Source organism: Naegleria fowleri, assembly GCF_008403515.1.
Source record: "Naegleria fowleri strain ATCC 30894 chromosome Unknown tig17, whole genome shotgun sequence".
Lineage (NCBI taxonomy): Eukaryota > Heterolobosea > Eutetramitea > Acrasida > Naegleriidae > Naegleria > Naegleria fowleri.
The window spans coordinates 274,310-298,209 of record NW_025407949.1 but is presented as its reverse complement, the minus strand read 5'-3'; the positions used below and the strand labels follow the sequence as shown (position 1 = coordinate 298,209).

The following is a 23,900-nucleotide window of genomic DNA, read 5'->3' as shown; positions in this document are numbered from 1 at the left end:
TAAATATAGTTACACATTTCTTGATGTACCTTAAACAGTGTGATAGAAAAACTTTCATCCCATTACAGGACGTTTTTCTTATCGATTAATTATTACAAAAAAATGAAAAGAAGCTTCCAAGAGTTGTACTCTTCCAACACGTTCGGGAGTGATGAGGATGATGGTGATACACAAGCAGAGAGTGTAAATACTCCATCAACAGAGGTCGGAAAAGAGAGTTTCATCACAGAATCATCAGCAAATATAAAAACAAAGGAAATCAGAGAAATGGAGTTATTCATAAAACAACTATTAGATTCCAAAACTTTGCTCGAACGAAAAGCGCTTCTCACATTGTTGATCACATATTTCAGCCCATCTTCCGATAATTTTATATTGAATGGGCTTTCTTTTTTACAACATTCGTCATCATTATTGTCATATTTGAAGAACGTTTTTCAGTATTTATCAACAGATGTCGGTGGTGTAGATCCACTTTATGATCGTGATTTAATTGTTTTATTTATTAGATTTGTTGCAAGCATTGTTTCTTCAAATGTAGAACGACAGGATATTGCAAACTTAATGGAAGACATTGATTGGCTTTCGTATTTAGTAAGTGTTCATATTGCATGAAAAGATTTAGTATTAAAATTGATTTTCACAGTTATCTCATGAATCACACAAAATTAAGCGACAAGCCTATAATGGGCTGATTGAAATTGCTACAAAGAGTTCCAAGTTTGCTCAATCAATATTTCAGGTTCTTCCACCTCATGAAAAAGTTTTATGTGATTGGGATCAAGGAATAAGAAAAACTTATGTTGAACTATTGTCCATCACTTATCCATTAAATGGTGGGGAAAATAACAAAACAATTTCCATTATGGAAATTTTGAGATCATGTCTTTATGATAGAGACACTAGAGTAAGAGCTGTATGTTTTTTTAATTCATGTAATTTAAAACTAATCGTTATCTTTTTTACGTATTTTAGCAAGCTATCGACTCTTTCATTACCTTGTACAGGCGTGGTATGCAATTATCTTTTGATTTATACCCTGAAGCAGTCAATTCACTCCATGACGACACCGAAGAGGTGAGAGAGAAAGGTTTAGAATTGATCACGTTATTGGCTCAAATTTATCCAAACCGAACTGTCACTCATTCAGGATCTCAACTTACTCTAGTGGAAGATGCCTTTGGAAAAATATGTAATGCTGTTAGAGATCACGTAGTTTCTGTTAGGACAAAAGCTTGCAGAATGCTTGGAAAACTGAAAGGAGTAAAAGAGAGCCTTCTCCTTGAAGGATTTGGAAAAATCGAGCTTGAATATACCCCAAAATATCACAGGAAGAAACAACAGAGGGATGAGGAGGATGCCAACACTAAGAAGAAGACAATTCAACAAAAACAAATGATTATGGAACAGGACTTGAGTAATTATGAATTTGCAGAACAGGATGTTGACGGAGAGATCTCCATTAAGGGAACTGAAAAGGATGCTCTTTTATATAGTGGAGCTGTTGGAACATTCGTACTAGCCCTTGAAGACCAATATAGAAGTGTGAGAATGGCGATAATTGAGTCTATTTGTGAACTCAATAAGGAATCTGAGCTTTTTAGTAGAAAATCTGTTGATTATTTGATAGAAATGTTTAATGACGAAATTGATTCAGTTCGAATTCATGCCATAGATTCAGTGAGCAAAATCAGTGCTTCTTCGCTTAGATTTGATGAGGAACAACTTCAAATTGTTTTGGCTATTCTTGAGGACTCTAATTCGGAAATTAGAACTTCTGTAAGAAATTTATTAAGAGTCATCGTTTTATCTAATGCGAGATGTTTGCAAGCTGCCATTCGAGCACTTTTGATTAATAACCTCAGAAAGTATAGATCTGATATCGACCAAATTTACACATGTCTAAGAGATTTGGCCAAGAATCATTCAAAACTGACAGAGTTTTTGATCGAAGAGCTTTTGAGGTTAGAACGTTATATTATGCCAACAGAATATAAGGTGGATGATGAATATTATACTGGACTATGTGTTGCCATTTTCAGCGCTAGTGAGGAAAATTCTCGGATTCCAAATCATCTTCCCAAGTACATGTACAAACACTATGCTTACCTTCGCTCCAAATACCCTAATTTATTCCCAACCTTGACCATCAAAACGCTCAACATGAATTCAAACTCGATGACATATACTTTTTCCGAGAATGATTTATCTTTAGAAAAACCATCTAAGAAACAAAAACCAGTTTTTGATTTTATGATGGACTCGAACTCTCTAGTTCTTCCATTTGTGAATGCATTTAATCAGATTAGACATTTAGCACTCAACAGTGAACGAGAAGACCCAGTCTCAGCTATGAAAACATTGAGAAGTGAGTTAAAAAAAACACCAAAAAGCAAAGACAGAAATTTGAATGTATTTATACACTTCTTGAATATTTATTGTGCATGTTGCCAAAACTACTTATCTATACTGCAGGCATTGCAATTCAAGATGATTGGACCTAGTATTTTCAAGAATATTATTCAGATGACATACAAGATTGAAAAACTTTTTGGAAATCTCAATGTTAATATTCTACAGCAGTTAATGTGTTTGAGACTTGTTGTCTATGTGAAGTATCTTGTCAACAGCGCCGAAAAGACAACAAACATATTTTCCATCAATGACCATTCAAGCATTCAAAAGATGAGACAATTAGCGCGTGCAATTCAACAATTTTCCAACGACCATAATTTACCTCTAGATCCTCGTGTGGCGGAAATTATGAACCATCTCATTGAGAGTCATGAGGTTTCGCTCGCTCATTTATCAAAAATTGTAAGTAATTTTGTTACCTTATTAGTTTCGTGTGGACAATGTTTGAATTCATTCAAAACTCGTTTAGCAATTTTATCCAGCCGAACTGACGCTTCACGATGTTGGACGGATGCAACTCAAGCAATGCACCATCATTTCTCCTGTACCCAATGTTGAAAAACCAATTGAGTATCAACCTTTCATTTCTCTTTCGATACCAATTCAATGCACGATGAGAGATGTTTCTTTACAAAATGATCAATTATTCATTAATGTCTCTTTCCCCGATGGCACTCATTCAATATTTCCCATCGACAATCTCAAAGATATTTCCACAAGCAGCAATGGTGATGATATTCACAAAGTAGTGCTTTCAAAAGAGATACAACTGAGAACAGAATGGTGGAGCGAAGCTTGCCCTATTGAGATATCCATTGCATCCTCCTTTGCCACACAAATTCCAAACGAATTTTCACTGATAGAGTCCTCCTCTTCGAATGATTCCATGAACAGCACTTCAGTTTCTCAAGTCACATCCTCTTGCTTGGTACCATTGAGTAAGAGCGTTCAAATACTCATTCATCCCAAACTTAAATAAAAGGGATATGTACTTAATCCCATACTGGCTAGTTGTAAAATTTTTAACTAATTCGATTCACTTGATTTTTTTTGCGGCTACAGTCGATTATAAAAAACATATCTTTAAAACAAAAAATTTGGAGTCACAGGGAATCGAACCCTGGACCTTGTGCATGCAAAGCACACGCTCTACCAACTGAGCTATAACCCCTAATTGGCAACTAGGAAAAGACTTATTCAAATATTACTTGTTGATGCTTCGCTTTTGGCTATTTACTTTCATACTCCGGTTTGTAGTGCGGATGTTGAAAGTGTTTATATATTTCGAATACGCATGACAAAGGTTTTCGATCGATGAAGAGATATTGATTTGCTCAACATCAAAAAATGCTCTCCGACCATTCTTCCTCTCAGGCTTCTCCCCCATCATCAACCACTCATTTCGCACGACGATCTCCTGTTGTCTTTCGGCATGCAACATTAGCTCCCTCAAGCAGCAGCACTTTTGGTATTTTCAATTCGAGTAGCAAACGACTGGCATGTCCATGCCTGAATTTACAAATCAATGTGGTTCCATCAACCACTATTCCTTTTGATGAATGGTCCTTGAAGGGGGTAACCACCAACAATGATGAGAATTTAAACAACAATTTTACATCAAATTCTCCCAACAACAATAACAGTACAACAAAGCTTTTTTCAAAATCCGTTGTTCATGAAATTTGTACCAGATTTCCGAGTGTTGAGAGCAAAAAGGTGCAATTCTTGAAAGGCTCTTCTATTGCTGGTGTTCAATCATCACTTGATATTTTCATGGAAACTCATATCGTAGGAGCAGAGGATGGTGATGCAAATTTTAAAGTGTACAGATGTTTGAATTGTGAAACGTTTTTCGGGATTTACATGATGAACGAGCAAGTGTTTTTGTTGAACTCTACTGAATTGATTGTAAGTTATTTAAATCTTATTATAACATGATGATCATCAATGATCCATCGTCATTAAAATAATTGTTGAAATGAATCTTACTTGATTATTATCTTAAACCTATTACTCTAAAAAGGATGAATCTCTTCAAGAAAAGATCAAACAACAAGAGGATTACTCCAAAATATTTCATATTGTTCCGAAAGCAAGTACAACCAATCCATGTCAAGAACTTGATAATGAATTACAGAAACATCAAATTCTAGTTCAGTATCAAAAGGATATGCAAAAAAAGCTAAATGATGAAAAGTTGAATATGGAGCAAAGAATCAAAGATTTTATGAAGAATGAAAAACTTCAATATCAAAAATTATTGTTAAAAACTCAAGCAGAAAAAGACATTATATTTAGAAAAGCCAAGGGCATCTTGTCACAACAACAATTTGTACCAACACTTGTTTTAGAAAATGGAATAGATCGCTCTGAGCGTTTATCAGAGACCAACATGTCACAACCCAGATTTAGCACAATTTCTCAAGATGAATCTGGCCTTAGCGATACGTCTTTTGAGGCAAGCCCAAACACCACTAGTTTCACACTTGATGAAAAAATCAAGCAAGCAATGAGCACACCAAGTTTTCAATCTAAAAAGGAATCTAAAATTACGCTTTCCAAACAACCTGAACAACCAAAATTAAGTTTTAAAAAATCATCAGAAGTGACATTGCCATCCACAGAAGATGATGACTTAACTCAGAAGAGTTTCCACTATAGAAAAATGGTTTCAAAAAATCTTAGTAGAACATACACACCTGGAGCGTTCTTTAATTTTGACGAAGAAGAACCCGAGACAACTGAAGATAATGAAACTCAAAATGAAGAGGAAGAAGAAGAATTGGATTCGACAACAGAAACAGAAGAATTATTGTCAAATAATGTCGCAAACACGGAACCACAAGTACTGTCAACAACGACAGCTCAACAACCTCGTACACGAAGACGACTCGAGTTTAGGCAACCTTCACAACTTCCAAAACCACAAGTGAATCTATATGGATCAAGTGTACCAATTTCTATTCCAATGAGACCCATGCGATTAGAGAATACAGGTGGTGCTGAAAAATTACCTCTCTACTATGAGGCAACCGATAAACAAGTCACACCAGAGCAAAGAAAGGAAAGAACCAAGTCATTTAAAACCAAACCGCGACTAGATGATGATCCTTTCACAGAGGTACCTCAATCATATATTGAAAGATACATGACATTTAGAGATGAATATATCAAAAAGATTGAAGATGTTCCGTCCTCACAAGAAGAAGAACATGAAAATACCAGTACGACTGCTGAACATATTGACTTGGAAGAAACTGAGCAAACTGCTTCAACAGAATCTCACAAGGATGAGGATGATTTTTCTTTAGAAAATGACGATAATTTTGAGTAATAAGGCGTCTCTTAAATTATTTTTACTTCAAATTTTTGTACAAAAAGTCATTATAATCTTCATGTTGCTCTGAATTAATGATATGGCCGTTTGATTCTTTCTCATACAATCTAGTAACTAACACTCTTTGAACATTGGTACTATTTTGCAACAGTCTTAGCATGTGGGGCGTGTTATCTGAGTGCACCATGCGATCAAACTTGCTGGACACGAGCAGAACTTTGGGCACCTTTTCATAGGCTTCAATAAATTCTTTTTCAGACACATAATGAGTTAAAATTCCAAATATTTGTTTCATCTGTCCAATCGTTCTTAAATCACTAAACATGGGCGAGTATCGTTTGTACAAATCCTCGTAATGTTTTCCGACATAATCACTCGAAAACATTTGTTCGAGCACATATTTCATTCTAAAACGTAGAACAAACGCTTGTTAAGCAAAATTTAAAGACCTACCTGATTTCCAACGAGAGCACGCCAATGGTACCGGATTTGACCAAGAAGAGAACAGTGTCAAGCATTGGTGTTGCTTCTCTTGAATAAATTGTTCGAAACGAATTTTGAAGTGTGACAGTCTTGAAATGGCTAATATTCAAGTGCGGAAAGTAAGCATTCTCCCATCTTAGTATCTCTGTAGCAATAAGGCCTCTGTATTTGTGAGAATGTAAGAGTTGTCGCCACAAAATCTAACTTATACTTACCCCATGGATTGTGCAACTAAATGCAGATTTATATTTCCCTTGTTGCCAATCCATTGCAAGTCCATCAATATGTGCATGATGTCATTGGCCATATCTTTCATAGAATAGCGAAATGTAAACGGAATATCTGGAGATTTACCAATTCCTCGATTGTCAATTACGAGAATTTCAAATTCGCCGTGATGTCGGCTACTGAAATAGTGTACTTGCTTGTCCCACCAATGCCACGAAGTTCCTTTTTTCATGAGAATTAAAGAAAAATGCAATTAATCAATGCTTCAACCGTTAATAACGAATCAAACTACACACCTAAACCCACAACGAAAATCTACAAAACCATTACCAACTATCAACATCGCACATCACTTACGAGTTTGTCTTTGGCCATCGGAGATCCAAATCTCTCGTAATGCAGTTTTGCAACATTATTTTCTAAATTATCAAATTGGAAAGGATAAAGATAAAAGTAAGATAATCCTAGCACGACCAGCAATAGCAGTAGCTGTTTGATCATATTGTATTTTTTTGTTTTGATTTCTTGGCGAAAGTTTCCGAATAAGAGCCTCGGAAATAATGCTGGCACTCAGGAGAATTCCATCCAGATGTTGTTTTGCATGGCGACATTTTTGCATGTTCTGATGATGATGCATTGTTGTTGTTACGTTTGAGAGAGTTACTGAGAGATGAATTCTTACTAGTAGGGGTTCTTTGGACTCGTTTTTCTGGACATGCTGACTGCATTGCATTCTCAGGGTAGTACTCCGAAGAGCCATTGATGCAACCATTTCCTGATTCAAATCGTTCCTTGTACACTCCAGTGTAAGTACTTGAATCGTATAATCGGTCGTAAATGGTAATTGGTGATCGTTTGGCGTGTTGAGAGATGTTTTCTTCAGTTGGATGGTTCAAAAGAGCATTTGCTGATGCAGGCCGTTCTTGTTGTTTCTCAGAGCAATGTTGATGAAGGGTTGGGCTGACTGGTTCTGACAGATTCTCTTGGTGTTCTGGTTTTTCATTTGGAGCTTGGCTTTCGTCAAATAAGTTTGTTGTTAATCGTAATTTGCTTAATATTAGATCCTCGGAATCGTTTCTAACAGAAGGTAGAGCACTACTCGGTCTTTGGATGCTGCTGACTGAAGGAGTTCTCAAGGATGATGATGTTGCCATTGGCAATTCTGAATTGAAAATAGGAGATTGAAGAGGATGAGGAGAGGACAAAGCACTCAAAGATTTTCGTCTTTTCTTCATGGAGCTTTCTTCCATCGATTTAGCCTTAAAGGGAACTGCCAAGGCTGAATTTCCGGTGGATGTATGATAGGGATTATTCCTGGTAGCTGGTGTATCGTGAACAAGTCCACTGTTTTTGTGTTGTCCTGGATCCCACCCGAATGAGATGTGGACGCATGTTGAGCTCTTGACCGATGGCCTCAGAATCTCAGCCAAACTGTTGATATTTCCTGATGGAGCCTCTGCATTGAGACTTCCTCCCGATCTAAATCTCTCCAAGTAAACACCAGTGAAATTCATTGGATTTGAGAGTCGTTCAAACACGTTCGGCCTTTTATGATGTTTCTTACTTGGAGATGATGTTTTTGTGGGTGTTGAAGGTAGAGACATTTTTTGATGGAACTTTATCTCTTTGAACTGGCAGTTTAGTAGCGCGATTCAAACAAACTCTCGACTACAAAGTTTAATTATCTGAAAAGTTTTGGATAAGATTATGAAATAAATATTTTCTTTATTGTACAACTAGGTATCCTAGTGTTTTTTCTTTCGAGATGAAAGAGGTTTTGACTTTCCGTTGACTCCAATGTCACGTGTACCATTCGTGTTGTTGCTATTATTGTTGACTTCAGTAGTGAGGGCTACATTTAAGGGCGTTAATGTATTTTCAATCATAAAATTTCGTTCCTTCAAGCTAATGACTTCCTTTTTGAGGGCATTGCTCATGTCTGTCAGCTTTTCTTTTTCTTTACATAAAGTTTTTAAATCATGTACTGCTTCTTTCAGTTTTGCTCGTAGTTGTTTGTTTTCCAAGGACATGCTGATTAACTTTTCTTCAGATCTGTACAGTTTTTCTTTTTGAGATTCCAAATCTAACCTTAGTTCTGTCACAAGTGAGTTCAGAGTGGTGATTTGCTCCATATGCATGTTGCTCACTGTTAACAGATCTACTGAAGCATTAACCTTTGGTACATCCACTGGAGCTTCTTTGTTTTCCATTTTTGATGAAAATGAAGAGGGAGAAGAAACCATATCTATTGATCCAAGGCTTAACTCATCGTCGATTTCATTAATAAGCTGTTGATATTTTGAGCTGGACTTATTTTGTGGTTTCAACTTATCATAAGGGGCCTTTTTCATCGATGCTGCAAGAGACAACTCAGTGTTAAGAACCATTATCTCTCTCCTTAGCTCATCAATTTGTCGATCTTTGTCTTCGAGAATTGCTGTTGCGTCGTCTCGTTCTTTTTTGAGCATTTTAAGCATTTGGTCATGTTTCTCGTTGATTTCTTTATCTTTTTGCTCTTTTTCATGTTCGAGTTGAAGACTCATGCGCAGCATCTCTCGCTTCGTATTGTTTTCTCGTTCTGTAAGAGATTTAACTTCATCCTTCAGGCTCTCCGCTTCTTGCTTTCTCTCGTCAAGCATTTTCTTTAAGCTATTAATCATGTCTTCCTTACTTTCGAGTTTTTTTGTGTACTCCCACTCTTTATCTTTCATAACCTCAATGTCTTTATCTTTCTTTCGAAGCTTCTCTTCGTATTCATTTCGTAAAGAATTAATGTCGAAGAGTCGTTGCTTTTCGTGATCTTCAATTTGTCTTTGGCATATCTTCAAGCTTTCCTTCTGGTTTTTAATAACAGTCTGGCATTCGTCAATATCTGACTTCAGTCTAGCAAGAGTTGGCTCGTATGAAGCAATCAGTTGTTGATGTTGTTTTGTGTGTTGTTTTTGCAGTTCTTCCATTTCTGTTCGATGTTGAATCATCATTTCCGTGATCGAGTTGTCAAGTGCTTGTTTTTCATCTTCCAGCACTTTGATCTTTGCTGCAAATGTCCTCTTAATAGACTCATTTTCTGCGAGATACTTGTTGGACATGAGCTCCTTTTCCCTAATTTGTTGCAACAGTTTTTTTATCGTTTCATCTTTCTCTGCAAGCATATCTTTCAAATCTCCTTCCAAAGCTCCTCTTTGCTGGTCCAAGAGTTTAATTCTTTCACTGTGTTCTCGACTTAGATCACGAATAGTCGCTTCGAACTCATTGATAGTTGACATTTTCTCAGCTTCCATGGCCTGTTTGAGTTGCTCTTGCTCTCTTGATTTTTCTTGAAGCTGTTCCTGATAATACAATTCGATTTCGTTATTTCTATTTACTTCTTTCTTGATCTCGCCTTCAAGTCGTGCTTTTTCTTTTAATAAAATCTCTTTTTCGTTCTTACTAGAGAGCCTCTTCTTCGTCATCTGAGGAATGCATTTCATTTTGATTGAACATACCTTTTCGCCAGTTGTTCTCGGAGCTCGTTATTCAGCTTTTCAAAAGAAGAGATTTCGGCATCCCGTTCCTGGAATAATTGATAGTTGTACGTAAAGTCTGCCTGTAACGCACTATAAGCTTTGGTGAGTGCTTGATATTCTCGAAGAAGTTTTTGGTTTTCTGCATCTTTGGTTTTGATTATTCCCTCCAAATTCCGAATACTTTCTTCGCATTCTAGTAATTGTTTTGCTTTCAGATCTTCCGCTTCCTTATTCAATTTTTGAAATTTTTTGATATCAACCACAAGAGAAGACACTCCATCCAGACCATTCATTTTTTAATAATTTTTTGGCACCTCAGAAAGTGGCGCGCAAATTGTACATCGACTTTCTCTCATTCGCCAGCGAAGAGGTACTAATCTGAATTCGAATGTGGGTTTTCTCAGCGTAAATATGCCTGCGAACCCTAACAGACGTTTAGAAGAATAAGCAACAAAGGGCCACAATTGAAGTGGTTGGGGGTATGATCTTTAATCTTGAGGAGCAACTAGACCATTTTCCTTTGGTTTAAGAAGATACTCGAGAATGGATGGAGTCATTTCATCCAAGAGCTCAAATGCCTTCTCCTTGTTCCTATCATTGGTTTCAACATACCATTTGAGTTTTGGTTCAGTTCCAGAGTTTCTAATGGTTGCAGTGGCACCATTCTCAAAAGTAAAGGTAATCATTTGAGAGGTTGGAGTTGCAGGAAGTACTGGTTTGTTATCCTTTTGTGCAGAATCAAAATTCTTTGTTAAATCTCTAATGGACTTAATCTTGAAGTGTCTAGAACTGTCCTTAATACTAGGAATGTATGTTGGATAGCCACCATTTTCAATTTTTCTGAGATCTTCCATGACTCTGTGCAATAGCTCAGTTGTTGGAGTAAAGAAGTAACGAGTTTTCATAGCAAAGTATCCATACTTGGAATAAATGTTGTCAATTTGTTCACTGAGACGCTTAACCTTTCCAGTCTTGTAGTGATGGTGTGCCATTTCAGCAAAGACAGAGGCTGCTCTTACACCATCCTTATCTAAACTACAATCTCCAACCAAGAAGCCAATTTCAACTTCGTAACCAAACAAAAATGTAAATCCATCCTTAATGTATTGATCAGCTCGATTTCCAATCCACTTAAATCCAGTGAGAGTTTCATCGAATTTGAAACCTTCATGTGCAGCCATAGCTTTCAATAATTTTGAGCTGACAGTACTTGCAATCATGACACATTTTGAATAATCACCATTTGGATGAGAAAGTTTGTAATGTGTCCAAACCCAGTCAGCCAATAACATGGCAATTTCATTACCATTGAAAATTCTCCATGTTCCATCCAGTTGTTTTTCAGCAACAGCCAATCTGTCTGCGTCTGGGTCATTGGCTAAAATCAAAATAGCTCCAACATTTTCACACTTTTCCATTGCAAGCTTTAGAGCTCCCTTTCCTTCTTCTGGATTTGGATATTTAACAGTTGTAAACTCTGGATCAGCATCAATTTGTTCTTCTACTGGAACGCATTTTGGCAATCCATAAACTTCAATGGCTCTATTGGTGAATGGAGTACCTACTCCGTGCATGGCAGTATAAACAATCTTTTCATCGGAGATGACAGGCTTTCCTGAGCCATAATTATAGGAACGGATGGCTTCGAAATAATCATCAGCTTGACTAGATGGATCTTGTAACAATTGGCTCCATGGAGACAAATCAATGACCTCTTCTTCATCAGCTCCAGTTCCGTGAGTTTTTAATTGCTTTCTAACTTCCTCCCAAACATTCAAGTTTTGCATAATTTGCTCGGAGATGTACTCATCTTGTGGAGGAATGATTTGACAACCATTTTCCCAATACAATTTGTATCCATTGTCTTGCTTTGGATTATGGGATGCGGTAACCATGATACCAGCAATACATCGTTCTCCATCCTTCTTCTTTCTGTTGAGATTACTGACAGCAAAAGGAACAAAAGGAGTGCACACCATCGTTCTGAACAAATACACAGTGAAACCTCTCGACAAGAACACACCAGCAGCCAAATGGGCATATTGTCTGGAATGATGTCTACCATCGTATCCAATGACAATAGAAATCTTACTACGATCCGATGTGCTTGATGTTTCCTTCTCAACGTATTTACAAACACCTTGAGAAGTTTGCAAGATGATCAATTCATTCATGCAAGAAAATCCTGCTGCCATCACGGAACGCAAACCAGCTGTACCAAATTCAATACGTTTGGTTAAACGCTTGTCCAATTCAGTCATGTTTCCTTGTTGAAGAAGAGATTGAATCTCTGCTCGGGTTCTATCAAAGGGATCCAATTGCAACCATTGCTCGGCGAGTTGTTGGACGGAATTTGAAGACATTTTTTGTGTGGTTTTGAAAATGCTTGTTTTGTCTCCTAGAATAATTGGTTGGCAAAGAGAAGAACACGCATATGTGGTGAATGAGTCTGAAAAAGGAAAGCTTGCGTATGCGGGCGCCTTAAGACGTTAATTGGTGTTGAATCATCTCAAAGAGAAGCTTTGTGTTTTGGTTGTGAATGTATTGCCTGTGAGGTTGGGAAAGAATGGAGTTGTTTGTATGGCAATGGTTGTCATGTAATCCTACAATTGATTCCACTTCACGCTGTAATTCTCTGAAGAGACGACTAAGGGTGTTGTGAATTTCTGGTTGTTGTTTATCGCTTGTTTGAGAGTCAAAACGAGGAGTAGAAGATGAAACATCTCTCCTTAACAAGTATTGGGCCAGCTGAGAACATGATATCCTGAAGTGAACACTCTGTCTCATGTCTGAAATATGTTCATAAAGATTTTGAAAAGCTGACACATCTGTTAATTGTTGTTCATGCTCAATTCTTCTTTTCATTAATTTCAAACGATAAATTATTTTTCGAATGCGTATTCTGTTTGAAGCAATTGTTTTAAGGTGCTGCAAGAATCTCATGGTGCTTTTTTGGGCGTGTTGTTTTGATTTTTTCTGATTAATAAGAGGACGAATTCCCTCATCACCAGACGTCACATGCTTACGATTTGATAATATTTTCTTATACAACAGTCTTGATTGTGTAAATAACCTCTGAAAACTGTCTGACATCTCAAAGAATGAATTTCCAAAAGTTATGTCCTTGATCACATCACACACCGATTCCAATAATTGAAACATTGAAAATTCATTTTCTTTTTTTACAGATTCTCCACTTATAATTGGGCCTCCAATGTATCTTTCTTCCAGAGGAATGAAAGTTTGATTTAATAATTCATTAAATTCTTTTTTATCTTTCACAAAAAACTTTTGTTTCTTTAATTGTCCACTTCTCAAATCTACGACCCATTGATTTCCATAAAAACTACCCTCTCTTCTTTTTGAATAATAATTTGTCCTCTCGGGAATGATGTTCAAATTCAACGACGAGGGTTCTAGCAATACTCGTGCTGGAATGAATGATGAGGAAGGAATTTGATTCATTTTTTTTCGTGCAGAAATCACCAAAAACAACTTACAAGATTTAATGCATCATGAAAGTGTATTACGTTCTGTTCAATTACTTTCGTTAGTAATCGAGAGTTTCAGAAGCATAACTATCTCATTCACTGCAAGTCTTACAACTCTTAAGTTGGCGCCAAATTTCTCAATTCGCCAAACAAAAAAAATACTCAAACCAAAGAAGCATGGATTTCAGCGAAGTATTCAAATACTCTGGAATTTGCAAGTTTTCTCCAAACGGAAAATACATTGCTAGCTCTGCTGGGTACAAACTTGTAATAACGGACGTGGAGTCCTTGCAAGTGCTAAGATTTTACACCTGTTCCGATGTGATTTCTCAGATTGATTGGAGCTCGGACAGTGAATTTGTATTGTGTGCTCAATACAAGAGATCATGTGTTGAAGTGTGGAGCGTGAGTGATAACACATGGAAATGTAAAATTGAGGAGGGTCCTGCTGGAGTGAGTTTTGCAAGATTTTCTCCAGATGCTCGACATGTTCTTGTTACAGCAGATTTTCAATTAAGAATAACAATTTGGTCGCTCAAGAATTCTTCCTTAAATGTGGATGGAAATGACGAATTTAGTGGACATGTTGCTCATATTAAATATCCAAAATATACTTCAAAAGGATTGGACTTTACTCCAAACGGAGGAAAATATATGGCTCTTGCCGAAAGAAGAGATTGTAAAGACTACATTTCAATTATTGTAACAGAAACCTGGGAATTAGTCAAACATTTTCCTGTACGAACAAAGAATTTAACAGATATCAAGTGGTCTCCAGATGGTCGTTATTTAGTTGTTTGGGATCATCCTCTCGATTATTCTGTGACTATTTACTCCCCGGCTGGATCTGAAATTTCTCACTACTCGGCATATAATGACCTCTTAGGAGTGAAAACCGTGAAATGGTCCCCCAATGGACAGCTTCTTGCCATTGGAAGCTTTGATCAAAAAGCAAGATTGTTGAATCACTTGACATGGAATCTTACTGGCACCTATGAACACGCCAGTCCTGTTTCCTTAGAGAGCCACCCTAATAATCCTGTTGTTTTTCAAGAAGTTGAGTTTGTTGGTTCCAAAAACACTACACACAGCAAAACCAGATGTAAGTCTCTTTTTTACGGTTTTTCGAATTCATGTGTAACGATTTCCTTTCAGATGTTATTGCCGAGCTACCGGTGCAGATAAAATCACTCAAGAATATTGATTACAAAAAGGCGAATCCACAAGAAGGCATTGGTTTAATGGACTGGTCTTGTGATTCTAAATATCTGTGTACACGAAATGACAGTATGCCCAACACTTTATGGATTTGGGAAACCAGCAAATTGTCATTGTGCTCTCTCGTTATTCAAACACAACCAATTAGACAGGCACAGTGGGATCCTGTGCATCCACGACTTGCCATCTGCACTGGTAATGGTAAAATTTATATCTGGTCAAAAGAGGGCTGTTCTTGTGTGGACGTTCCAAGTGCTAGCTTTAATGTACAAAACTTTAGGTGGAACAGCGATGGAGAATCTATGTTACTAATGGACAGCGGCTCGTTCTGTGTGTGCTATCCATCCATTGACTCATGTTAGAGACACATTTATGGAAAATAGAAATCCATGAATGTTTCATATAATGCTTGCTCACTGCATCTAAATGTACAAAAAATTATTCTCCAGTTAAGTTGATGTAACGGAGATTCCTTATCACTATTCTCCTCTAACAGGAAATCTCTAACTGTTGCACAAGCAACGTTACAAGCTTCTATTTGATTCATGTGAAATTTTCCTGTAGAAATACAAGGAAAAATAATTGCTGAATAAATCTGTGACAAATCCTCAGCTTGATATTTCTTTGGTAATTGCTTAAAGTGAAACGAAAGACTATTTCGGTAGCAATTAGCAAGTAAATCTCTCTTTGTTTCTTCATCATAGTCACAATCTCTTCCTCTTGGTCCTGTTGTGTGAATAATATAATCAATACCATTAGTTTGTGCCAGTTTGAATGAATCTGTCACTACGATTTCGCCAACCGGGCATTTTGGGTCAAGTTGTGAGTGTGAGTGATAAATCCAAGTGTCAGTATGAGAAACAGCTCGAGTCATTTCATCTATACCACATGCCTCATAAATAGTTCCATTCAGACCTCCACCAATAACCAATGATTCATTTGAAGCATTCACTAAGCTCACTTGTCTATTTGGGGTATGTTTGAAAGATAAATGTGTCACATTTCCTGAATACAAAGTAATTCTTTCGTTCCATTTGTGATTCCAAGTCATTATGCCAGACGTGTCTGATATGAGTGATCTCGAAAACTGCTTGCAATATTCTAAATTTGCATTGTTCAAAAGATCATTCAACGTTACACCATGTTCCGAAGTGAATGTATTATCAAAGGACAGTTCGAGCCTTGCAGTGTAATTATTTGGTTGAAATTGTTTCAATAATTTCAACAACATTTGTTTCTGAAGCCAATTTTCAAGAGTGTCCGCTTTTTGATACCATTCTAAAGAATTTTCAGTCGCTGCTTCATTCGTTTCATCTCCTGAAAGTTGAGATTTCGGAACGCTAAGCGTTGGAGGAGTTGAGGGTTGAGAAGACACGTGCACAGATTGCATTATTTTTTTTAAAATGATTCAACCACTTACTTGTTGTGGTTCAAGGTTGAATGGAGAACAATTATGGGCAATTTCCTTCTTTCTTCGATTATTTTTGAATCTTCTAATGAATTCATGGATTTTAAAATTACAAGAATAAGCAGAGAGAGAAAGGATTGTTTCGAGGAAATTGGAAAAAAAATGAAAGCCATCTTGAGAAGATTTTTCAAGAAACAACTCGCTCAACTCACGAACAGTGAAATCTCGGAACAATCGCAAGTGATTACACACCACGTAATGAATCATTGCGATTTTTACAAAACTTGTACTCATGTGTGTTGTTATATTCCAATGCAATCCGGAGCTGAGGTGAATACGATGGATATAATTATGGATGCATTGAAACAAAGAAAACAATTATTTATTCCTGTGATTACCGTTGAACATGATCAGATGGAAATGGTGCAAGTGAAAGATGAAGCAGATTTTAATACCTTTGAATTGAAGAGTAAATTTAAATTATTGGAACCGCCAGAAGAAAGCCTTCCATTTCGAATGAATTTGATGAACAGTCTCAATGGAGAGAGCAAATTATTAGTTATTGTGCCAGGATTAGCTTTTGATTTTAAAAATCAGAGATTGGGACGTGGAAAAGGTTACTATGATAAATTCTTTGCACGCTTGGAGCATTTACAAAGACAATTTAATTTTGAGACATTTTTACTTGGCGTTTGTTTTTCGTGCCAATTCATGGACGAACAATTTCAATTTCCTGACGAAGTGATTCGTGAATTCAAGGAAAAGAACATCTCATTAATTGAAGGTCATCCATGGACTCTACCAACAGAGATGCATGACAAAAGAGTGCATCAAGTCTTGACAGGACGAGGAACATGCTAGATTTTATACCTTTCCAAATTGTTGTCAATTTCTCAATACTTAATTTATTCTTCATCAGATGAGGTGTCAGAGGATGAATCATCTGACTCACTACTATCGGATTCTTCACTTTCAGATTCACTGCTGCTAGATTCTGTGACTTTGGTAGCCATTTCTTTAAGATATGCTTTTAGACCTTCAGCCAATTGTGGAAGTTCAATTAAAATCCAAAAGTTAATTGCAAACCGAAGTACCTTTGGATTATCCTTGGGAAATAATCCAACATAGTATTGCTGATGTTCTTCGTCATTCAATAATCGCTGTTTGATATTTTCTGTTCCTAGTTTGCTTTTCAATTCTTGGAAGAGCACTTTGAGGAAAATTCTACTGTACGAAGTGGTGTCTGTTTCAGTGAGTTTGACATTGGAAAATATGGACCATGAGATGGAGTCAGAAACTAGCAAATGAGCAAAAAATTTGGCAATATTTCTCAATCTACTGGTTTCATATCTATGTAAAATACCATATTGGATTTTGAAACACTCTTCAAAGTCAATCCTAAAATTATCAGACAAACTACAAAATCGTTCCCCCAAACTGCCATAAAAGTCCAAATAACTTCTCTCTTGACTGCAGCATTCAATGATCATTGAACATACTTCCATATCATGCTCTTTAGCAAGTCCAGATTTCAAAAGCTTGTGAGCACAATCGTCAAAAGTAAGTGACGACATGATAGTAAGGTAAATTTTTCGCTTAAGATTGGTGGACTCTTCGTCTGTTTTGGTTTTTGGATCGAGAAGTGTTGGCTTTGTTGTGGTGGTGCTTGATTCGGGAGCAGCCTCCAAATTTTGAATTTCTTGCACAAATTCTGCTGGCTTGGTTTCTTCTTCTTCTTCTCCCTCTCCTTCTCCTAATATTTCTTCCTTGATTTCCTTGTATCTAGCTTCATTCTCTTCAAAGTTTGGATCATATTGGAAATTGTCAAGATGATCCTCTGTATCTAAATCACTAGAAAGCTCAATAGAATCGTGGATAATTCTGTCATCATCTTCCACAAGATCCAACTCCTCTTTTATAGATGGATAATCCTTAAACTCTAGTTTTCGTATATTGAACAATGTTTCTATCATATATTGGGCACGTCTATCAATTTGTCCCTCGTGTAGAATGTTCCTAAAGGCCTCAAAAACTGCTGTTAAAATTTTAGGTGCGATGTCGAGTAATGTTTTGCCACACTCTTTCACAAATGTGACAGCTAATTCTACCGAGTCATTAGTAGCTTTTTCAAGCAGCAACGTTAGAACTTGTCCTGCGAGAATTTCACTTGCTACTTGCTGATTCACCAAATGAGCAATAAAGTGACAAGAAGAAATGCATTTTTGTTTGTCGTTCCTCTTGTATGCCTTTAAAAACTGCACTACCACTCGTTTAAGCAATAATTCTCCGATTTCTGGAATTCTTGTGTTTATGACTGCAGTCAAAGCAGCATAAACATTACTAAATTGATTGGAAGCATTTTGCGCCTTAATAATAGCTTTCACTAGCAATCCCTTTCCTCTTACGATATTTTCCGCAAAAACCTCAGGAATAACGTCAGCCAAGTTTGTTGCATTCACTTTGTTCACAATACCGTTCAAAGTCTTTTGAAGCGCTTCCCAATTTAACTTTTGAAATTCTTCGCTTGACGTATCCGTTGTTTCTTGTTGCATTTTTCTTAACTTGAAAGGAGGTATATAAACGTTTTCTTGTTGAGTTTGTTTCTTTTCAGATCTGTTCCGATCAAATCGGTCATCTCTTCTATTGTAGTATGGTCTGTCATAATTTCCTGAATATCCTCTATCGTCTCGTCGACTATATGGTCTGTCCTCTCTTCGGTTATCGTATCGGTCATCTCTTCGGTAATCTCGTTTGTAATCCGAACGTCTATCATCGTACCTATTATTATAATATCTATCATTGGATCGTCCATAATCTCTCCTATGATCAAACTCTCGTTCCTTTCTCTTTTCCGATGATGATTGATTTGTTTGTTTTTCTTGTTGTTCTTGATTTGAAGAAGCAGCTTCAGAAGTAGCTGTTGTCGTAGTGCTACTTTCTTTTGTGTTTTCAAAACGATCATCTTCTTTGTTTAGCTTTGCTTCATTATGTGTTGTTTTTGTTGTATCATCATCCTTGTTGTCTTGTGGTTGATCGATATCGTCGGAAGACGGCGTGATGATGGATTTTTCTTCAGTTTCACTTGCAAGCATTTTTTATGTTGAAGGTGAAGAAGATTTAAGGGCATGTTGTTTGTACAATAGAAAACCTTCAGAATCTATTAGAACAGTGTTCACCTGCTTCATCGAAGGTCGCGCCTGTAAACTTCATATTCATCGGTCATCATCCTCCCGATGTGGAGAAGGCCTTCTCGTTCATGAAGAAAACCGTTGAACATCTTTGCGAGCGGCTTAAAAAAATTACATCTTTGTGTTTCTCGCCGCCTTCACCACATCATCGGAATAATAATTTGTGAGAGAGAGAAGATGGAGTTTATGGGTGAGATTTTTGAGAAGGAATATTGGAAGTATTGGTAGGTTGAGGATGATTTGGAAACATAGAGATGATGACTCTTTGAAATGATGATGTTGATTATTGATATGATTTGGTTCTTCCACAACTCTTGAATGTTGTTATCTTGTGGAATGACATGAACTAACTCCGATATTCATGATACCATCAAATATTTGTGTTTTTACTACACAGCTATTTCCATAGTCCAACATTTATTGAATATAATACTCAGTGCACATTCCTAACCACCACACCAATGCCATACAATGTTTTATTTATTGCTGCTTGTAGTTTTGTGTTTTGCTATCTATTTGAACAAATTGTCAAGTTAATTTGTTACAAGTTTGTGTTTGTCGCTCTCGAACAGAGAATTAAAAAGCTTGGCAAACCAGAAATCAATGAAAATCACAAAATTGCCTTCTACAATAAGGTTATTTCCTACACTCATGCTTGGTTTTCCACTATTGCAGCCATTTATGTTTTAGTGAATGAACCAACAACCTGGGGTGACGCTGCCCATGGATGGGTAATATCGTATGAAGTGGTTTTAGGTATCAGCGTTGGTTATTTTGTTCATGATTTAATTTTTACCACTTTTAGATATCCACAAGCATTTCCTGACAACACAAGCATGATCATTCATCATTTAGTATGCATTTTAGGAATATTGTATTGTTTGAATTTCAGAATTGGTGTGCTGTATTGCATTACTCTCCTAATTACTGAAATTACTACACCATTTTTACAACACCGTTGGTTCATGGAATTTTTGCATTATGAGAAAACAATATGGTTCAAGCTGAACGGTGTTCTGTTTTGGTTGATGTTTTTAGTTTGCAGAGTTATTTGGTGTTTTGTTCAAAACGTTCACATTTTCTATCATGCAGACCAGTATAATTTCTCTCCCTATCACCAACGAGTACCAATCATCCTGCCATCCTTACTGTTCCTCTTGAATCTATTTTGGTTCATGATTATCACAAAGATTGTGGTGAAAATGGCCATTAATTTCTTTAAGGGGTCTAAAACTGTAGAAATTCCCAAAGACTCTAAGTCAGCTGCTTCCCATCAACAATAAAACAATTTTGCAAATTACACATACACACGCATGTTTTTATTATTGTCAATTTAAATATTTTGATTTCCTTGGCTCATTAAAGCTTTTCTTCAAGAGGATCAAATTTTGAATGATAAAACTCTCCAAGTTTCTCTATTTTTACAATAAGATCATAGCTTTTGAAAGATTCACAAAATAAACTTATTCTTCTTCTTCCTCGAATTCAATGTCAAGTGTTTCAGGAGGTGGCTTTACAAAACGTTTCGCTTTTCTTACTTCTTGTTTCTGGAGAGTCACGTACTCGTCAGAACAGTCATGAAACATTTCATAAATTTCGCTTAATAGATCAGAGGTATTCTCATGGTCCGATGCAAGTTCTTGAGAAATTCTTGTCACCGTTTCAGTGCTTAGTTTTTCAGTGGCAATCAATCTTCTGACATATTTTAAGATACTTTCTTTCATGGAGAGAGATGCCAAAAAGTCTGCCAATGAATAAATATCAATAATGTACTGAATGAGAAGGCTTTGTGTAATTTCTACTGGTTGAAATTCATTGTTTGTGGTTTGTTCATGATCATTCTTTTGTGTTGGAAAAACATGTTTACATGCCAGTACATTTTCCAAATCTACATCGTTGGTGTAAGCATAATATAACACGACTGCTAAATTAAGCAATGGATGGACGGCATGTGGTTGATAAAATACTTCTGTGGGTAGCTCAATATCCAATTGATGTTCTGAAAAAAGTTTGTTAAATATTAAATTGTTGAAGTAATCAAATCGTAGAGAAAGTAATGCTGAGGGTGCTTCAATTTCGAATCGAATCGAATCATCTAACCTTACAATAATATTGGAAAATGTGGTAAGTTTGATGTCTGATGGATTGGACATAAGTGCAATCAAATTCAAATGCATATATTCACGTGCAAGCATGACTCTCCTCTTCACATAATGTTTGAAATTAAAGTTTGGAGGCACAGGAGATGAAATTAAGGAACGGAATAATGAGGTCTCTTGCAATGAAAAGTTATTAGAGCTAATGAAAATTTCTAGTTCAGCATCTCTAAGAACCTCCATCTCTGGCAACACAGTAAAACGTAAATAGTCAGCACAAAATCTAAGTAGTTCGTTTAGGGGTTCTGTGTCTCTCTTTTGCACAAGACTGCAGAGTTCCTTGAACATTGAAGTAGCCATTTCAATATTCATTGTGACAGTCAACAATTTTCTCAAATACTCAAGTAATTCAACAAATTTCATATCATGGACCACAGAATATAGGTCAATAAAATCCATCATGGACTTGTCCTTTAAATCAAAATCTAATGTGGGATGTACATGGTAAGATAATCCTGCGTCTCTTGGAGCGAGTTCAATACCGTAGCAGTACTTGAGTATCAGAGTTAAATGTTCTGTTTTCAAGTCTGTCTTGTACTGTTGTGATTGAATAATATTGTTAAAGTAATTATTTTTCACAAGAATAAAACGGTGACAATCCACGGCGTTGTGGCTAGCATCCACAATGGAGCAATCTTTGAATTGCTTTTGGAACCACAATTTAACAGAGAGCTCTTCCAAGCATGCATCTGTAGACGCGCTTTTAGTTGGATCTACCAAAAGTGAAGGATCGTTTTGGTAATTGAAAAATGTGAGATCAAACGTAAGTAGAGACGAATCATACACAGAGTATGTATCAAAGCCGGTTTTTCCTCCAAAGCTAATGAATTTAAGAGAGAGAGGAGTTGGATATTGAGATACCATTGGCATTGAAAAAGTTGTCATTCCCAAACTGTAATCATAAAATAAGCTTGAACTCTTAAAATTAATGTCATTATAGGAAATGCATTGGCCAATATTTCCACCTCGGTAAATAATTTCTTTGGAAGACAATTCTTTTCGTTTCATTTTCCTTTCCTTAGATAGAGTCATTATTTGAATGTCTTTCTCTTGTTCGAGCAGAGTTTCAGCAATTCCAATGGAATCATCAACTAGTTTACAAGATATCCATTTTTCTTCCTCAATGTTGTAAATGTAAGTGTCATTAAATCTGTGACCATCATTTCTTCCGCCATGCATGCACAAATATTCATAAAATGATTCATAGTTATGATGAACGTCACTGTGTCTTGATACTAGATTTGGCTTTCCATAAGCTTGAAATGTAGAAAAAGCCAATGCAAAGCGAGAGGATGGAAATGTATAATTAATCTCAATATTAAACCATGTCTTGCAGGCAAAATCAAAGTACGCTAAGCTTTGTAATGATGTATCGGATGCATTCAGAACCAAACACCGTCCTATGAGATTGAATGTATACAACGAGAGAACTAAAAATCAATTCCAAACCTACCTCCGAATATGAAAAACTTGTCCGTGTTCGTCATGGCAGAGCACATAACATGTCTCATCAAAGGCGTCTTTCCAGCAACGACCTAATAAACACAGACGACATAGATGAGAACTCCATTGAACAGTTTGTGACAACATACCTCCACTGGTCTCCATAATAAATCTCTATAATCGAACTCGATAAAATCATTCAATTCTAATCCAGTACCATTGTCTCCACCAAAAACTATTAATTTTGACTGATCATTCATCATTTCCATTGCGTGACCATATCGTTTTTCTCCAAGTTTTGATGCTGTTGTTTCATTTTCAGGGAGAGCAAATGGATATCCATCCTTCTTGGTGGCTCTTCTCCAATTTAATTTCCCAATTCGATCTAACTTGGTTTTCCATTTAAAAGTATGTAAATCCAAACAGAATACTCCATAGGGAGCAATATTTTCAATAACGTTGAAGGATGCTAAACTCGAATCAGTATTCCCTCCAAAGCACCATATATGATGATCAGCTCTTCTATAACAAGCTTTCAAAGCCCACAAATTTCCGACTTTAGATGTACTTGATTCACCTCCATCCAAATGTTGCTTCCAAACTCCAGTCCTTAAATCAAATTCATAAACTTGAAGTACACTGCCTGGATTAGAGGGTTTGTCGACGACTCCACCCAAACAGAATAATGAATGTCGTGGAGGCACTGCAACCAAGGCAATTTGTGAACGCTGAGAAGGAACCTGTCCGGTTTGTTCTTGAGCAGTGAACATTCGGAAAGGAATGGATGGTTGCATTATATTTTCTTGATGATCAGTGATGGATTCATCATCATCATTAAAGTCTTTTACATCTGCCAAAGTTGAAACGTTCGGAATGTTATTGATCGGATTGTTGTTGTTATTGTTGTCATTGTTATTATTAGTGTTGTTATCATTGTTCGTGCCAAATGCTCTCGAAAAATGTGAAAGATTCATCGTGCACGATCCTCAATTTGATTGTTCTCCAACAACAAATTTTTCAATTTTTT

General features: G+C 36.5%; 12 protein-coding genes across 12 annotated transcripts; 5 read left to right on the top strand and 7 right to left on the bottom strand.

Annotated features, from left to right (window-relative positions):
* Positions 1 to 102: 102 nt before the first annotated feature.
* Positions 103 to 3,394, top strand: FDP41_013188 (uncharacterized protein; the record flags this gene model as incomplete). Its single annotated transcript, XM_044703790.1, has 4 exons — positions 103 to 594; positions 647 to 916; positions 976 to 2,817; positions 2,885 to 3,394. The coding sequence occupies 4 exons, from the start codon at positions 103 to 105 to the stop codon at positions 3,392 to 3,394; spliced, it is 3,114 nt and encodes a 1,037-aa protein (XP_044565418.1).
* Positions 3,395 to 3,762: 368 nt separating this feature from the next.
* FDP41_013187 (uncharacterized protein) lies at positions 3,763 to 5,749 on the top strand (the record flags this gene model as incomplete). The annotated part of the gene is made up of 2 exons (XM_044703789.1): positions 3,763 to 4,323; positions 4,439 to 5,749. 2 exons carry the CDS (start codon positions 3,763 to 3,765, stop codon positions 5,747 to 5,749), a joined length of 1,872 nt encoding a protein of 623 aa, XP_044565417.1.
* A 22-nt stretch (positions 5,750 to 5,771) lies between these two features.
* FDP41_013186 (uncharacterized protein) lies at positions 5,772 to 8,067 on the bottom strand (the record flags this gene model as incomplete). Its single annotated transcript, XM_044703788.1, has 6 exons — positions 5,772 to 6,159; positions 6,206 to 6,397; positions 6,451 to 6,685; positions 6,760 to 6,778; positions 6,821 to 6,882; positions 7,128 to 8,067. 6 exons carry the CDS (start codon positions 8,065 to 8,067, stop codon positions 5,772 to 5,774), a joined length of 1,836 nt encoding a protein of 611 aa, XP_044565416.1.
* A 141-nt stretch (positions 8,068 to 8,208) lies between these two features.
* On the bottom strand, positions 8,209 to 10,262 carry FDP41_013185 (uncharacterized protein; the record flags this gene model as incomplete). The annotated part of the gene is made up of 2 exons (XM_044703787.1): positions 8,209 to 9,892; positions 9,949 to 10,262. 2 exons carry the CDS (start codon positions 10,260 to 10,262, stop codon positions 8,209 to 8,211), a joined length of 1,998 nt encoding a protein of 665 aa, XP_044565415.1.
* Positions 10,263 to 10,457: 195 nt separating this feature from the next.
* Positions 10,458 to 12,332, bottom strand: FDP41_013184 (uncharacterized protein; the record flags this gene model as incomplete). The annotated part of the gene is made up of 1 exon (XM_044703786.1): positions 10,458 to 12,332. One exon carries the CDS (start codon positions 12,330 to 12,332, stop codon positions 10,458 to 10,460), a length of 1,875 nt encoding a protein of 624 aa, XP_044565414.1.
* Positions 12,333 to 12,450: 118 nt separating this feature from the next.
* FDP41_013183 (uncharacterized protein) lies at positions 12,451 to 13,434 on the bottom strand (the record flags this gene model as incomplete). Its single annotated transcript, XM_044703785.1, has 1 exon — positions 12,451 to 13,434. The coding sequence occupies one exon, from the start codon at positions 13,432 to 13,434 to the stop codon at positions 12,451 to 12,453; it is 984 nt and encodes a 327-aa protein (XP_044565413.1).
* A 203-nt stretch (positions 13,435 to 13,637) lies between these two features.
* FDP41_013182 (uncharacterized protein) lies at positions 13,638 to 15,040 on the top strand (the record flags this gene model as incomplete). The annotated part of the gene is made up of 2 exons (XM_044703784.1): positions 13,638 to 14,562; positions 14,616 to 15,040. The coding sequence occupies 2 exons, from the start codon at positions 13,638 to 13,640 to the stop codon at positions 15,038 to 15,040; spliced, it is 1,350 nt and encodes a 449-aa protein (XP_044565412.1).
* An 8-nt stretch (positions 15,041 to 15,048) lies between these two features.
* Positions 15,049 to 16,068, bottom strand: FDP41_013181 (uncharacterized protein; the record flags this gene model as incomplete). Its single annotated transcript, XM_044703783.1, has 1 exon — positions 15,049 to 16,068. One exon carries the CDS (start codon positions 16,066 to 16,068, stop codon positions 15,049 to 15,051), a length of 1,020 nt encoding a protein of 339 aa, XP_044565411.1.
* A 180-nt stretch (positions 16,069 to 16,248) lies between these two features.
* On the top strand, positions 16,249 to 16,947 carry FDP41_013180 (uncharacterized protein; the record flags this gene model as incomplete). The annotated part of the gene is made up of 1 exon (XM_044703782.1): positions 16,249 to 16,947. The coding sequence occupies one exon, from the start codon at positions 16,249 to 16,251 to the stop codon at positions 16,945 to 16,947; it is 699 nt and encodes a 232-aa protein (XP_044565410.1).
* Positions 16,948 to 16,991: 44 nt separating this feature from the next.
* FDP41_013179 (uncharacterized protein) lies at positions 16,992 to 19,178 on the bottom strand (the record flags this gene model as incomplete). The annotated part of the gene is made up of 1 exon (XM_044703780.1): positions 16,992 to 19,178. The coding sequence occupies one exon, from the start codon at positions 19,176 to 19,178 to the stop codon at positions 16,992 to 16,994; it is 2,187 nt and encodes a 728-aa protein (XP_044565409.1).
* Positions 19,179 to 19,451: 273 nt separating this feature from the next.
* Positions 19,452 to 20,557, top strand: FDP41_013178 (uncharacterized protein; the record flags this gene model as incomplete). Its single annotated transcript, XM_044703779.1, has 2 exons — positions 19,452 to 19,498; positions 19,672 to 20,557. The coding sequence occupies 2 exons, from the start codon at positions 19,452 to 19,454 to the stop codon at positions 20,555 to 20,557; spliced, it is 933 nt and encodes a 310-aa protein (XP_044565408.1).
* Positions 20,558 to 20,737: 180 nt separating this feature from the next.
* FDP41_013177 (uncharacterized protein) lies at positions 20,738 to 23,847 on the bottom strand (the record flags this gene model as incomplete). Its single annotated transcript, XM_044703778.1, has 3 exons — positions 20,738 to 22,830; positions 22,884 to 22,965; positions 23,023 to 23,847. The coding sequence occupies 3 exons, from the start codon at positions 23,845 to 23,847 to the stop codon at positions 20,738 to 20,740; spliced, it is 3,000 nt and encodes a 999-aa protein (XP_044565407.1).
* Between the last annotated feature and the right edge of the window lie 53 nt (positions 23,848 to 23,900).